Raw genomic sequence first — 17,131 nt, 5'->3', positions numbered from 1 at the left:
TGTTATGCTTTAAAAAGATAGATTACAATGGCACTGAAATGAGTTTAAAATTATTTGCAGTTTTTTTCATTTTTATATGCATGCACTTTAAAACATCAACATTTAAAATGTATTTGCCTGCAGATATCTGAGTAAAACTGAAGCCCCAGAAACTGCACCATTTTTATCCCATGACTTCACATCCTTTGTCTTTTCCCTCAGGAAACTCACAGGATGGGCTGAGGTCTATGGCGTCCACAGTCAGTGGAGGAGCACGGAAGATCCTGCCGAGTGAAGCCCTTCTGCTGTGACAGTTCACTCGCTCTCCTTCCCAGACGCCTCCCCGTAGTCTTGCATTAAGCTATTTCAGTGTTTTCCTAACACAGTCATTTCTAGCAACCCAGCTCCTGTCATACTGTTTTCTCTGCCTCGGTCTCCCTTCCTCCCTCTTCTCTCCTGGCAAACATCCTTCCAAATAATTCAAATGTCTGAAACTCTGAGAAGTCTTCTAATGTGGGTTCCTATTCATCTCCACAGTGTATACTGTGGTGAATCTGTTCACGGACTTGCCTTCCTTCTAGACTTTTTGAGAGAAAGGAGAGGGTCTTACTCATCTTTGTATCACAGGAGTTATACTAGGAACACAGTTCCTAGTAGGTGCTTGATACTCACAAACTTTTCATTTAATGATTCATGAAATGCTGTATTTGCTTGTCCTTTGTTTCTAACAATCGGAGAAGGCAATGGCAACCCACTCCAGTCCTCTTGCCTGCAAAACCCCATGGACGGAGGAGCCTGGTAGGCTGCAGTTCATGGGGTCGCTAACAGTCGGACATGACTGAGCGACATACCTTACCTTTCATTTTCATGCATTGGAGAAGGGAATGGCAACCCACTCCAGTGTTCTTGCCTGGAAAATCCCAGTGATGGGGGAGCCTGGTGGGCTTCTGTCTATGGGGTTGCACAGAGTCGGACACGACTAAAGTGACTTAGCATGTTTCTAACAATGGATCCTTTTTTTAAACAGTACAGGTTGTTTCAATATCTACTAGTCACCTCAAGTCAGGAAGTTAGAGACTAATAAAGAACAATTAAATTGAATATGTGGCAGATTCTAAGTCTACACCTGAGAGGCCGCACACCTGAGAGGTGACTAAAGCCTCACTATCTTGGGTTTTATACTGGGTTATCGAGTGGCATCCATCTCTTTCCTCTATAGGAATTTATTCATAGGACAAAGTTTCATTTTTCTTGAAAGCTGGAGATACAGGTCATTAAAATACATGGGGGAAAAGATAGTTTATTCTTCCTGTTCTATAAGTCAATAAACAGTGAATGATTTTGAAGTCCCCTGGGGATAAACTATTCTTAGTGGAAGAACATCATGGCAAGACCAAGAATTTATTGGCTTGTACTCTCAACACATCTGACACAACAGTTCTGATTTATGGTTGCTTTCAACTTACTGCATCATGGCATGGGGTGAAAACTCTTCTATTTAATAACTCAATGCAGTGACTGCAGTCCTGCTCAGTACAATTTCTAACAGGCCTTCTTGTTGTTACTTTAAATGATTTCTCAATTTCCCAGCTCTCAATGAACAATTCTATGTCCTCCATATTTGTAATGATTGTGCCATTTTGCATCCTTAGATCATCATCCGGATCTTCATTGCAAATTCCTAAAAAGATGTGTGACATTTAGAAGAAAATTCTTTTCACTTTAACCAGAAATAAATCAACTCAATAACTGCTTTAAAATGAATAAATAATTTACTGAATCAAGTACCAAATTTATGTCCTTTGACTCTAATGTTGATGGATTTTTTTTTAATTACACATGGATTAAATAATGCAGATCTTTCTTAACCAGGTAAGAAAGAAACCATGATCCTAGAAGGCAAGATTTGGAAAAAGATCATAGGAGAAGAAAGAGAAGATTGATTCTGTCTCAGGCTCTTTCACTATTACCACTATCTCCTAATTTAAGAAGTAGTTCTTAAATCTGACAAGGTATTCCCCAGACTAGTGGGCATAACTTACTTTTTATCTAGTCAAGTGCAAAGCCAAGGGAAGTAGAAAGAAATGAACCTAGATCCTGATCATACCTTACCTGAATTCCACTCTACTCTAAGATATAATTTTTTCTTAATTCCTAAGACTCCTAGCTATAAAAGATATGAGTTAAACATTTTTTTTCAAGTATCAAATCTTAATCCTCAAGCAATTATATCAAGATCAATAAGGGTTTCTGCTGCCATAGTTGCCCCACACCTGTAAATATACAGGAGACTGAATACGGTGAAAAAAAATAAATAACCAAAACAAACAAAAATAAAAATACCTCGTTAAGCCACCTATACTGTAAAACAGCTATTTTAAAAGTCTAAACTCTCCTGGGGAAAGGTAATTGCTAGTAAAAATATGTTTTCATTTCACCTCCAGCCACCACTCCTGCAGACTTCGCATTTCTTTGTAGAACAAGTTGTCAGTGTAGACCTCCCATTCTGGTGTGCAGGCTCAATTTGGGTCACTACAACTCTATCAGCCAGCACCCTGCTTTTCTTTAAACAAACCACCACTCTCCCACTGTAGACGTTCAGAGGGTGATCTTTGTTAGCAAAAAGATGACCCTAGCCCCTTCTCTGTAGTGATTAGTTAAGAATCCAGTTAGCACGCTGTCTCCATAAAAGCAGAAGCTGAGAGTAAAATAAGAAAACAAACGCGAAAATCAAACAGAAGTCATAGCACACAGAAGTGATGAATCAGAATAAATATGCATTCCCAATGTCTCTGAGTTATTATTCAGTAATACCTACTGAATTTTTATGTACACACAACACAATGCATATTCAATAAGTATTTCCACAATGATGACTTAAGTCACCAGAGAAGGTTGTGCTATGTTTAGCATGCTCTAAGCAGGCAAGGAAATTATCAACCATTTTAGCCAAACTTTCCACTAAAGGCTCTACATTTTTGAAGAAGAAATTTGGGTATTTCAGGCAGTTTGTTGAGAGCAAGGACCTGCTTTATTTCTTTTGAGTCGTCAGCATTGAAGCATAAGGTCAGATACTCAGGAACTCATCCATAAACTTCTACTCAATTAATATTTACTGAGCTTAAAATAGGTATATTTGTGCTAAGCTAATATTTATAGACTGTATTAAATCATATCTTCAGAGTTTTACATTAACTTTCACATTCAATTCTAACAACAATCTTGAAGGTGGATTTTACTATTCCCATCTGAAAAATAAGGAAACTGATGTTCACTTAAACATCTGCAAAGGGGATATCACCTAGCAGACACCAGTCAGAATTTTTCTTTTAATGTACCTAGAGATATTTCTAATTTGTTTCCTTTGGCTTGTAACTACGTATCTATATAAGATATTGTGATATGAAACCTAAGTGTAAAGGCACATCTAGGCTTTACACTTCATAACAAAACGGGGACTAATATTCAGAACATTGTGCTCCCTGAATATACCTTTCAAGATGACTTAACTAAGCTTCTTTGATGTCAAAAGTAATAAGAAACAAAGTTAAGTTTTTCATCATTCTATGCCTCATTTTTATCACTTATAAATTAATACTGGTGCCTTCTTATTAGGGCTACTGCTAAAATCAAGTTAAAGTTTGTAAAATAATGCATGAGACTTCATGAATGCTTAATAAGGATGAGATGGTAGGAATGCAAACAGTATTGTAGCAACAGTGGTAAGCATGTATTTCTAAAAAACACCCAAGTTGAACTGTATTATCTTGCTTCTTCCTTTCCATTTATAGAAAGACATTGTTTCCTTCAGTATTCACAAGAGGAGGTACTGAAAGTAACATCTCTTCAGTCCAAACAAAGCAGGGAATCAAGGGCCAAAGCTGTGTAATGTGAACAGAAAAAAAAAAAAGAAGAAGAAGAAGAAACAGATATTTGAAAAGCAGCGCTCACCACAAAGTCCTTCTGTGTAGGATGACAAGTTAAATTGAGAGCCAAAATGAATGTCTATGATCCCCGTAAGGTGAGTCCACTTTATGATTAGTCCAGCTGGAGTAGTAATCACATACATTGAACCAGAATCCTCTATGGACAGACCTTGATTTGAAAAGGGCAAAGGCGCAACTACAGAATCCACTTCTACCTAAAATTACATAATGCATTTACACCTGTTAGAACAATGTTCATGTTTTAATATACACCCTGTTGCTGTCACAGTTTCTCAGAACTCCTAAATTCTTTTATTGCTCTTTCGTGTCTTGTTATATTCAATATCTGGGGGCATCCCGGGTGGCTCAGTGGTAAAGAATCCGCCTGCCAATGCAGGGGATGTGGCAGGAGCCTCGGGTTCAATCCCTGAGTCGAGAAGATGCCCTGGAGAAGGAAATGGCAACCCGCTCCAGTATTCCTGCCTGGAAAATCCCATGAACAGAGGATCATGGTCGGCTACAGTCCACGGGGTCACAGAAGAGCCAGGCACTACTCAGTGACCAAACAGCAACATTGCCCTTTGTTTTCTACAAAACCAAGCCGTCCTCTAAGTTATATACTATTTTAATTTGCGTCCCTCAATATATGTTAATTACACTATTACTTCCTAATATAAATTTAAGATAAAGCTTTTTATCAGGAGGTTTTCTTTAATCTGCGTTCTCTCTTTGATCTAAATCAGTGTTTGTTTACTTATAATGCTCGTAAAACCATCTGTGAGGCTTAGTAATTATTAGGATTTTCAGAAATTCTACTTTCCAGGTTTCAGCTAGATTCTAGATTTTATAGTTTTAACATGCTTTCTTTGTAATACTACTATAAGCAATCTAAGGATTTTACTTGGAAAACAGTGCTTTAAATAACAGACAATGAACCGCGAACTCTATAACTATCAGTAAAATTCCCAAAGTTATACCTAACTAACCATCCAATTTCTAATCTTTAAATCTTCCTCATACTGCCACCCTCAAGCTGAAACATCCTTTGCCTGCTGAATTTCTACTCCTTCTTTAAGATTTATCTCAGGTGTCACCTTCTCCAAAAATATCTATTTGACCCTCCTATAGACAGCATTTAAATGAGCCCTATCTCTGTTTCCATGATATCTTGGCCATGACTCTATTATTTTGGCTCCTGCTGCCTTTAATTGGCAAAAAATCACATGTATGCACCCCTCACACCACTGCAAGTTACTTGAGATCAGGAACTGTTCATTTTATCACATAAACTCACTAAATGATTTTTTAAGTTAATAAGTTTTCAACTGAATCCATGACCAATCAGCAGTTCAGCTGAAGCCGAAAATAAGCCCTTCCACCCAAATGCTCACAACCATAGTGCTGACCAGGTTTAAGCTTATTTCCTACCCACTATTATATATCAACCTTATGAAAGTCAAAGACATATATATAGATATTCTAGTGTCCAAAAAAGCCATGCATTCAATTTTAAGTTTCAGTTCAGTACAGTTGCTCAGTCATGTCTGACTCTTTGTGACCCCCCTGGACTGCAGCACAGCAGGCTTCCCTGTCCATCACCAACTCCCAGAGCTTGTTCAAACTCATGGCCATCGAGTCAGTGATGCCATCTAAGCATCTCATCCTCTCTCGTCCCCTTCTCCTCCTGCCTTAAATCTTTCCCAGCATCACCGTCTTTTCCAATGAGTCAGTTCTTCATATCAGATGGCCAAAGTATTGGAGTTTCAGCTTCAGCATCAGTCCTTCCAGTGAAATTTCAGGACTGATTTCCTTTAGGATTGACTGGTTGGATCTTCTTGCAGTCCAAGGGACTCTCAAGAGTCTTCTCCAACACTACCATTCAAAAGCACCAATTCTTTGATGTTCAGCTTTCTTTATAGTCCAACTCTCACACCCATACATGACTATTGGAAAAACCACAGCTTTGACTAGATGGACCTTTGTTGGCAAAGTAATGTCTCTGTTTTTTAAAATGCCATCTAGTTTGGTCATAGCTCTTCTTCCAAGGAGCAAGCATCTTTTAATTTCATGGCTGCAGTCACCATCTGCAGTGATTTTGGAGCCCCCAAAAAATAAAGTCTCATTGTTTCCATTGTCTCCCCATCTATTTTCCATGAAGTGATGGGACCAGATGCCATGATTTTAGTTTTCTGAATGCCGAGTTTTAAGCCTACTTTTTCACTCTCCTCCTTCACTTTCATCAAGAGGCTCTTTAGTTCTTCTTCGCTTTCTGCCATAAGTGTGATGTCATCTGCATATCTGAGGTTACTGATATTTCTCCCAGCAATCTTGATTCCAGCTTGTGCTTAATCCAGCCTGGCATTTCTCATGATGTACTCTGCATGTAAGTTAAATAAGCAGGGTGACAATATACAGCTTTGTTGTACTCCCTTCCCAATTTGGAACAAGTCTGTTTTCCATGTCCAATTCTAACTCTTGCTTCTTGACCTGCACAAAGATTTCTCAGGAGGCAGGTAAGGTGGTCTGGTATTACAAACTCTAAGAATTTTCCACAATTTGTAGTGATCCACACAGTTGAAGGCTTTGACATAGTCAATAAAGCAGAAGTAGATGCTTTTCTGGAACTGTCTTACTTTTTCAATGATGCAACAGATGTTGGCAATTTGATCTCTGGTTCCTCTGCCTTTTCTAAATCCAGCTTGAACACCTCAAAGTTCATGGTTCACAAACTGTTGAAGCCTGGTTTGGAGAATTTTGAGCATTACTCTGCTAGTGTGTGAGATGAGTGCAATTGTGTGGTAGTTTGAGCATTCGTTGGCATTGCCTTTCTTTGAGATTGGAATGAAAACTGCCTTTTTCCAGTCCTGTGGCTACTGTTGAGTTTTCCAAATTTGCTGGCATATTGAGTGCAGCCCTTTCACAGCATCATCTTTTAGGATTTGAAATAGCTCAACTGGAATTTGATTACCTCCATTAGTTTTGTTCATAGTGATGCTTCTTAAGGCCCACTTGACTTTACATTCCAGGATGTCTGGCTCTAAGTGAGTGATCACACCATCACAGTTATCTGGGTCATGAAAATTTTTTGCATGGTTCTGTGTATTCTTGCCACCTCTTCTTAATATCTCCTGCTTCTGTTAGGTCCATATTGTTTCTGTCCTTTATTGTGCCCATCTTTGCATAAAATGTCCCTTGGTATCTCTAATTTTCTTGATGAGCTCTCTAGTCTTTCCTATTCTATTGTTTTCCTCTATTTTTTTGCTTTGGTCACTGAGGAAGGTTTTCTTATCTCTCTTTGCTATTCTTGGGAACTCTGCATTCAAATCTGTGTATCTTTCATGTTCTCCTTTGCCTTTCGCTTCTTTTCTTTTCTCAGCTCTTTGTAAGGCCCCCTCAGACAACCATTTTGCCTTTTTGCAGTTCTTTTTCTTGGGGATGGTCTGATCACTGCCCACTGTACAATGTCAGGAACCTTCATCCACCATTCTTCAGGCAGTCTGTCAGGTCTATTCCCTTGAATCTATTTGTCACTTCCACTGTATAGCCATAAGGGATTTGATTTAGGTCATACCTGCATGGTGTCATTGTTTTCCTTACTTTCTTCAATTTTCGTCTGAATTTTGCAATAAGGAGTTCATGATCTCAGCCACAGTCAGCTCCCTGTCTTGTTTTTGCTGACTGTATACAGTTTCTCTATCTCTGGCTGCAAAGAACATAATCAATCTGATTTCAGTATTGACCATCTGGTGATGTCCATATGATGTGTAACACATGTCTCTTGTGTTGGTGCAAGAGGGTTCTTGCTATGACCAGTGCTTTTTTTGACAAAACTCTGTTAGCCTGTGCCCTGTTTCATTTTGTACTCCACGATCAAACTTGCTTGTTACTCCAGATACCTCTTGACTCCCTATTTTTGCATTCCAGTCCCCTATAATGAAAAGGACATCTTTTTTGGGTATTAGATCTAGAAGATCTTGTAAGTCTTCATAGAGCTTTTCAACTTCAGCTTTTTTAGCATTACTGGTTGGGACATAGACTTGGATTACTATGATATTGAATAGTTTGCCTTGGAAACGAACCAAGATCATTCTGTCGTTTTTGAGATTGCATGCATGTTCTGCATTTCAGACTCTTCACTGACTGCGAGGGCTACTCCATTTCTTCTAAGGGATTCTTGCCCACAGGAGTAGATATAATGGTCATCTGACTTAAAGTCGCCCATCCAGTCCATTTTAGTTCACTGATTCCTAAAATGTCAACGTTCACTGTTGCCACCTCCTGTTTGACCACTTCCAATTTACCTTGGTTCACGGACCTAACATTCCAGGTTCCTACGTAAGATTGTTCTTTATAGCATCGGACTTTACTTTCATCACTAGTCATCTCCACAACTGGGGGTTGTTTTTTGCTTTGGCTCCGTCTCTTCACTCTTCCTGGAGTATTTCTCTACTCTTCTCCAGTAGCATATTCAGCCCCTACTGACCTGGGGAGTTCATCTTTCAGTGTCCTATCTTTTTGCCTTTTCATGGGGTTCTCAAGGCAATAATACTGAAGTGGTTTGCCATTCCCTTCTCCAGTGGACCACGATTTGTCAGAACTCTCCATCATGACCCATCTGTCTTGGGTGGCCCTACATGGCATGGCTCATACTTTCACTGAGTTAGACAAGGCTGTGGTCCATGTGATCAGATTGGTTAGTTTTCTGTGATTGTGGTTTTCATTCTGTCTGCCCTCTGATGGAGGAGGATAAGAGGCTTATGGAAGCTTCCTGATGGGAGAGACTGACTGGAAACTGGGTCTTGTTCTGATGGGCGGGGCCATGCTCAGTAAATCTTTAATCCAGTTTTCTGCTGATGGGCAGGGAGGGCTGTGTTCCCTCCCTGTTGTTTGAACTGAGACCAAACTATGGTGGAGGTAATGAAGATAATGGCAACCGCCTTCAAAAGGTCCCATGCACACACTGCCGACCTCAGTGCTCCCTACCCTGCAGCAGGCCACCACCAACCCATGCCTCTGCCCGAGACTCCTGGACACTCATAGGCAAGTCTGGGTCAGTCTCCTATGGGATCACTGCTCCTAAACTTTCTGACATTTTACTGTATATAGACTTGCTTTAACACTGTTTCCAGTTCAGAATCTATGGCCTGTGCTAAGAGAATTATTTCTGAAAAACACATAACATCTCAGCCATTTTGAGCTAAATCTTTACATATTACTTTCTTCTATTTTTGAGAGCACCATGTGTTACCTGAGGGCTTCCCAGATGGCGCTAGTGGTAAAGAATCTGCCTGCCAATGCAGGAGATTGGGTTCAATCTGTGCGTTGGGAAGATCTCTGGAGGAGGAAATGGTACCCTATTCCAATATTCTTGCCTGGAGAACCCCATGGGCAGAGTAGCCTGGTGGGCTACAGCCCACAGGGTTGCAAAGAGTCAGACACAACTGAGCATGCACTGGACTATATGTCTGAGTGAGTCATCCAGCTCTCAACACTCCTATTGGGGAAGCATAATTCCTTGGGATAAAGGTTTTCCCTGTAAAATCAAAAGGCTCCTTTCCAGCTTTTTAATGATGCATTGCTCTTCTCCCATTTATTTCGATAAATTTAAATATTCTTTCATTTTCTTTTCTTATTTTAGCTATCAATCAATACTACCGATATTGCAAAACTACTCTATCCATTTGTTCTCTCCATGGTCTTCATTCTGGTATTCTTGGCTGCCTGCTATTCTTTGCAAGTTATGATCCCCTCTTTCACCTCATTTCCACTTTGCCTAATTTGAAACACTAACATTAACTCTAACACTAGGAAGCTTGGCAACTCACATTATCAAGAGAGCTTTAGAATGTTTAACATAGCGGTTTCAGTTAACCTCACAAAAGGAGAAACATTTGCAACAGTTGGGAGGTTATGGTAGGAGACATACAAGATTATGAAACACATTTTTATACTGTCTGTAAAAAGAATGATTAGACATTGTAGCAATGGAAATCCACTGATATGCTCTCTTTTGGGAAATAACTGTACTTACATAATTTTTCAGTTTCATCTAAGGTGAAGACATGTTTTAACTTTGTGTCCCTACCTTTCTTGCTACCCGATTGACAAGTACTTTATGTAGAGATGTGGTCAAATTTAACTTCTTAAAACAAAGTCCAGAGACTCTTCCAGAGGAAGCCTTCATTGAAAAAAAAATTGAAACTTTATGGAGTTAAACATAATTTTAGCAATAAATAGTGTAATTTACTAAACATTTTCCAAATACTCACTAGCTTTTTAAAGGAGTTTCCATTCTGAAAAAAAAAAAAAAGTTATAGAGAGAAAACACTTAAAAAAAATACACTACTTGACTTTTAAAAACATTATTTGGATTAATATTATATGCTTCTAAATATATTCTAAATATATTCACTTGAAATATACTCATGTTTTAAGTGCCAGAAGATAAATCTCAGTGAATTCTTGAGTCCCTTCTTATTGTGGGAATACCTAATGTTGTGACATACTTTAGCTGCTAGATTTAAGAATAAATGACACAAGAATAAATTATGACTTACCTGATTCATGGAACATTTTTCAATATGAGCAACTATAACTTCCCCAGGAATTCTTACTAAGATATAAGAAGCCATACTATATAATGCTGCGTTATTTCCATCAAAAGTAATAATGCTGAGTTCTGACAACATGGAACAACGACCTAAAACGTGATAGAGAGTAGATTTAGTCTATTAACTAATTATTTGTATTACAGTAATAACTTTTCCTTTAAAAACATCTTTCAAATTGGTTTTATTATGTTTGACAAAAAGCAACTCTAAAAGTTATTGGAAACCAAAATCATAAGTCAGCTGAACTTTGACTTGATGAAGTGATAGCTTGAAAAAAATAACCATCTCCTCCTGATTTAAAATTGATAAAACTCACATGGACATTCCCACTCAGGGCAGCAGATATCTCTATTCACTTGAACAGGTCTTCCCCGGAAACCGCAGTCAGGCATTTCCAATTCCTTTGGGCAATTAAGAGACCAGTTGTACAACTTCCATTCCATGTTAAGACATATATATTGGCTACAATTATAAACAGGATCAAATTGTTGAGGCTGTTAATAAAAAAGAAAATTAATGCATCTTTTTCCATTTTCAACTAATGTTTTAATTTTTAAATTTCCCATTCACATTGCCTATAGTATACACTTCCTAAATACAAAATCTTTTGAAAGATGAACAGTGAAAATTAAAGTGGGAGGGGTGTTCAGGATTGGGAACATGTGTACACCCCTGGTGGATTCATGTTGATGTATGGCAAAACCAATACAGTATTGCAAAGTAAAATAAAGTAAAATAAAATAAATAAATAAGTAAAACAAAATAAAAAGAAAATTTCACAATGGCTTTTGTTGAGGTATCTTCTCTAAAATACTCAGCAGTATGGTCATTTAATTGTACCCTAATATTGATTTGATATCAGAACTGCCCACATATCCAACTTCCGAGAAAACTGAAATCTTGTCCTAAATTGTCTAGATTAGTGTTCTGCAAGCAGACTTAAAACAGTGGCAGTTGACCTTTCATATTATGTTGTATAAAGCTAGTATGATTAAGACTTCTGTTAATTTCAGTTTAAAAAGTTACAACTTAATATTATCCAAATATTTCATTAAAAATCAAATGCAGTATCAGTTGGGCAGTATCTGGATAGAATCATTAAAATTTATTTTTTTACATATAGCTTACAGACTTCTAGATAAAGTTGCATATTTTTCAAAGCTTATAAATTATATTCTATATAAATTATACTAATAATTGTAGCAATGATAAATATCATACCACTTATTATGCTCCAGGCATTGTTCTAATTAGTCCATTTTATTTCCACAAAAGCACCCTCTGAGGTAGGTATTAAAATTTTTCCCTATTTCATAGATAGAAAATCAGGTTTAAGGTCAAACTAAATCCCAAAGAAAGGCAGTGCCAAAGAATGCTCAAACTACCGTACAATTGCACTCATCTCACACGCTGGTAAAGTAATGCTCAAAATTCTCCAAGCCAGGCTTCAGCAATACATGAACCATGAACTCCCTGATGTTCAAGCTGGTTTTAGAAAAGGCAGAGGAACCAGAGATCAAATGACCACATCCACTGGATCATTGAAAAACCAAGAGAGTTCCAGAAAAACATCTACTTCTGCTTTATTGACTATGCCAAAGCCTTTGACTGTGTGGATCACAATAAACTGTGGAAAATCCTGAAAGAGATGGGAGTACCCCAAGTAAAAAATAAAATAAAATAAAAGTCCAAATACTTCTGGAAAAAAAAAAAAGATGGGAATACCAGACCACCTGACCTGCTCTTGAGAAACCTATATGCAGGGCAGGAAGCAACAGTTAGAATTGGACATGGAACAACAGACTGCTTCCAAATAGGAAAAGGAGTACGTCAAGGCTGTATATTGTCACCCTGCTTATTTAATTTATATGCAGAATACATTATGAGAAACGCTGGGCGGGAGGAAGCACAGGCTGGAATCAAGACTGCTGGGAGAAATATCAGCAACCTCAGACATGCAGATGATGTAGGCAGCTCATATTATGCCTCTGCTCAGAAACCTCCTTCTGTTCTTCCTAAGTCACTCAGAATGGGAGCCACAGTCTTTACGTTATCCACAAGGCCTTACATAACCCATTTCCTACTATTTTACTCTGGGCTTACTGCATGACCTCCTTGCTATTCTTCCGTTTTTTTAGGTGGTTAGGTACATTTTCAGCTCAGGGCCTTTGCACTTGCTGATCCCTCTGCTTGGATTGCTTTGCAAGGTTCTTTGCATGGTTCACTCTCTTAACTTCTTCAGATTTTTTCTTTAAAGTAACAGTTACTCTATTAATGAGGATCAGTGAAAATCACATCATTGAAAATAGTTTTATTTTTCTCCTGAGCACCAAGCTCTATAATGTTTTATATAACTTGGCAAATTAATTTTGCTTATTGTCTACTTTAGAATCCAATCCAATGTAAACTCGGTAAAAGCAGTAATTTACCTGAATAGCTCCTAGCCAGTAATAGTGCTGAATAAATATTAGTTGGATAAATAATTGGTTTATCAGAACAAGTGGCATATTTGGAGTAAGGAGATAATTTCTCAATTCTCAGTCAGGACAATTACCAGCTCTGGGATTCAGTGACCTTATCTTTTACTCATAAATCTTCGTCATTTTGCACAGTGCCCCAGCGGTTCAGCAGGTAAAGAATTTGCCTGCAACGCAGGAGACTCAGGAGATGCGGATTTGAGCCCTAGGTCAGGATGATCCCTTGGAGGAGAAAATGGCAACCCATTCCAGTATTCTTGCCTGGATAATCCCATGGACAGTGGAGCCTGGTAGGCTACAGTTCAAAGGGTTGCACAGAGTCAGACATGACTGAACATATGCACAGATCAACAGATGGTATATAGTAGCTGCTTGATAAATATTTTTGAATGCCTAATTTACAGAGAAACCCAAAATATACCCTTTATTATTATAAAGAATTATCATCATTAAAAAATTATTAAGGAATCACATTTAATTATTATAAATTAAGAAATTATCTAATTAATAAATTAATAAATAAGAGTATTAAATTAACACATGTAATTATTATTACACCTAATTATCACAAAATTATTGTTATTAAGGATTCATCTTTAAGACTTCATTTGCATTTCATTTTGTTTTTCTTAGTGTAACCAGAATCTAGTTATTAAGAAATATCTGACAGTTAAGGAAATACAATTGTTAAAATGTAAGACATCCTAAAGGAGATCAGTCCTGGGTGTTCATTGGAAGGACTGATGCTGAAGCTGAAACTCTAATATTTTGGCCACCTCATGCGAAGAGTTGACTCATTGGAAAAGACCCTGATGCTGGGAGGGATTGAGGGCAGGAGGAGAAGGGGATGACAGAGGATGAGATGGCTGGATGGCATCACCAACATGATGGACATGAGTTTGCGTGAACCCCGGGAGTTGGTGATGGACAGGGAGGCCTGGTGTGCTACGATTCATGGGGTCGCAAAGAGTCGGACACAACTGAGCCACTGAACTGAACTGAAGGCATACTTAATTTAACAAAGAAAGACTTGAGAGCATACCAAAAGAATTTTAATAGCATTTGGATAGTGATACAGAAACAATAGACACAATCAGGAAATGAGAGATAGCTGAAGATATTACTCAGTCATACCTCACATTCCAAACCTGTTGTCGTTGTTAGCATGTCAATTGCAGTGAAGTCTGATGGAGTAATCATTTCTGGACCTGAAGGAAATAAAGAGGTCCCCAACATTAGTGAAGTGGTATTGATCATGTATAAAATTCATTTGTGACAGTCACCATGATCAGAAATTTTATATAGATTATTTCACTTAATTCTAACAAGAACCCTGTGAAGTATAGATAATAATATTATTGTCATTTTACAGATAAGGAGACTAAGCTATAGAGAAGTAAGCTGGTATCAAAGGCAGAATTTGAACCTGGGAATTCTGATTCCAGAGTACTGGCTTTGAGGCACCATTCTATAAAACACATTCACTGCCTTGATGGTGTCAACACATTTGTTTGAACTGGTAGAAATATCAACAGTATCACTAAAGACTGCTCAGGAGTTACAAATTTTGTTGAATTCTTAAAATACATAGCGAGGTTGATTCATTTCCCAGCGAATCTCTAGAATGTTTTCCTTGCAAGCAGAATAGATGATGCTATGGACTAATCAAGACCCCAGTTGAGGATGTGGTAAAGAAGGTATCCATTGAAAGGGAAAATATGACTGGTAAACATTCAGAAAATGAAGATCATGGCATCTGGTCCCAACACTTCATGGCAAATAGATGTGGAAACAATAGAAACAATGAGAGACTTTATTTGGGGGGCTCCAAAATCACTGCAGATGGTGACTGCAGCCACGAAATTAAAAGATGCTTGCTCCTTGGAAGAAAAGCTATGACCAATCTAGACAGCATATTAAAAAGCAGAAACTTTACTTTGCCAACAAAGGTCCATCTAGTCAAAGCTATGGTTTTTCCAGTAGTCAGGTATGGATGTGAGAGTTGGACTATAAAGAAAGCTGAGAGCCAAAGAATTAATGCTTTTGAACTGTGGTGTTGGAAAAGGCTTTTGAGAGTCCCCTGGACTGCAAGGAGATCCCACCAGTCAATCCTAAAGGAAATTAGTCCTGAACATTCATTGGAAGGACTGATGCTGAAGCTGAAACTCCAATACTTTGGCCACCTGATGCAAAGAACTGACTCACTGGAAAAGACCCTGATGCTGGGAAAGATTGAAGGCTGAGGAGAAGGGGACAACAGAAGATGAGATGGTTGGATGGCATCACCAACTGGATGGACATGAGTTTGAGCAAGCTTCAGGAGTTGGTGGTGGACAAGGAAACCTGGCGTGCAGCAGTCCATGGGGTTGCAAAGAGTTGGACATGACTGAGTGACTGAACTGAACTGAAACATATTTGTAAGATGCCTTCTAAAGTTTTTTGTTAGTAATAAAGATGTCTCCAAAATATTCAAAGTCCTAAGGACTGTTGTTTTTCAGTCGCTCAAGAGTCTTCTCCAACACCACAGTTTGAAAGCATCAATTCTTCCACATTCAGCCTTCTTAATGGCCCAACTCTCACATCCATACATGACTACTGGAAAAATAATAGCTTTGACTATTTGAATCTTTCTCGGCAAAGTAATGTCTCTGCTTTTTAATATGCTGTCTAGGTTTGTCATAGCTTTTCTTCCAAGGAGCAGTTCAGTTCAGCCACTCAGTTGTGTCAGACTTTTTGCTACCCCATGGACTGCTGAATGCCAGGCTTCCCTGTCCATCACCAACTTCCAAAGCTATCTTTTAACTCCATGGCTGCAGTCACCATCCTGGAGAAGGAAATGGCAACCCATTCCAGAATTATTGCCTGGAAAATTCCATGGACAGAGGAGCCTTATGGGCTACATTCCATGGGGTTGCAAAGAGTTGGACACGACTGAGCACACACACAGAGTCACCATCTGCAGTGATTTTGGAGCCCCAAAAAATAAAGTCTGTCACTGTTTCCATTGTTTCTCTATATATTGCCATGAAGTGATGGGACCAGATGCCATGATCCTTGTGTTTTCAAAGCTGAGTTTTAAGCCATCTTTTTTCACTCTCATCTTTCACCTTCATCAAGAGGTTCTTTAGTTCCTCTTTGCTTTCTGCCATAAGGGTGGTGTCATCCAAATATCTGAGGTTATTAATATTCTCACAGCAATCTCGATTCCAGCTTGTGCTTCATCCAGTCCAGAATTTCACATGATGTACTCTGCATATAAGTTAAATAAGCAGGGTGACAATATATAGCTTTGATGAACTCCTTGTGCCAAAATGAAGGGCTGAAATTTTGTCTAGCTGTAATTGCACTATCCATTGTTGATACTATCTAAAATGACCATATTAATTTCCTGTGGCTGCTATAAACAAATTATTTCAAGTTTAGTGGTTTAAAACATCACCAAATTATTATTTTGTGGTTCTGGAAGTCAGAAGTCCTAAAATCAAGGTATCAGCAATGGCTGTATTCCTTCTAGAGCCTCTGTGGAAGAATTTGTTTCCTTGCTTTTCCAACTATGGATTGCATGAATATATTGATGCATCATGGCCTCTTCCTCATCTTCAAAACCACAGAATAATATTTTCAAATCTCAGTCTCTCTCTCTCCCTTCTTCCTCCTCTCCCTTTGTCCTCCCCTGCTAATTTTGACTTCTCACATGCATTATCTCTTCTGACTCTGACCATCCCCCTTGTCTTTTATAAGGATTTTGTGATTACACTGGGCTCACAGAGATAATTCAGGAAAACTTCCCATCTCAAAATTCTTAACTTCATCACATCTTCAGCATGCAAGTTCCCATTTTCACAAATTCTGGAGATGACGACATGGACATCTTTGGGAGGCCATTATTCAGCCTACCACAATGACATCAGAGAATAAATAAATTTTATAAATAACTTATTTTGTATATTCTAACAACTTATCATAAAGTAGAATAAAAACTTCTGTTGCTTGGTCCTAAAAGCTGGGTTCATGGTTTATTAGATGTTGTAACTTCTACAGAATATGACAATTTTACAAACTAAAAATGGGATTGTAGTTCTTGCTTCTTCTGTCTGGAGTTGGAGAGCGGATTATGCAAGCTTCCTGATGGGAGGGT

General features: G+C 38.3%; 1 protein-coding gene across 2 annotated transcripts in view; it reads right to left on the bottom strand.

Annotated features, from left to right (window-relative positions):
* OTOGL (otogelin like) overlaps positions 1-17,131 on the bottom strand; it is a 174,071-nt gene that overhangs the window by 34,531 nt on the left and 122,409 nt on the right. For both annotated transcript variants that reach the window (XM_068971075.1, XM_068971076.1), the window contains 7 exons: positions 14,128-14,201; positions 10,833-11,010; positions 10,463-10,605; positions 10,175-10,198; positions 9,991-10,083; positions 3,931-4,120; positions 1,446-1,660 (listed from right to left, as the gene is read on the bottom strand). In XM_068971075.1, coding sequence (XP_068827176.1) covers positions 1,446-1,660; positions 3,931-4,120; positions 9,991-10,083; positions 10,175-10,198; positions 10,463-10,605; positions 10,833-11,010; positions 14,128-14,201 — 917 coding nt within the window. The remainder of the gene's footprint in view (positions 1-1,445; positions 1,661-3,930; positions 4,121-9,990; positions 10,084-10,174; positions 10,199-10,462; positions 10,606-10,832; positions 11,011-14,127; positions 14,202-17,131) is intronic.

This window comes from Capricornis sumatraensis, chromosome 4, assembly GCF_032405125.1.
Source record: "Capricornis sumatraensis isolate serow.1 chromosome 4, serow.2, whole genome shotgun sequence".
Classification (NCBI taxonomy): Eukaryota; Metazoa; Chordata; class Mammalia; order Artiodactyla; family Bovidae; genus Capricornis; species Capricornis sumatraensis.
Note: the sequence above shows the minus strand (reverse complement) of the source record. Positions and strands in the feature narration are given on the sequence as shown.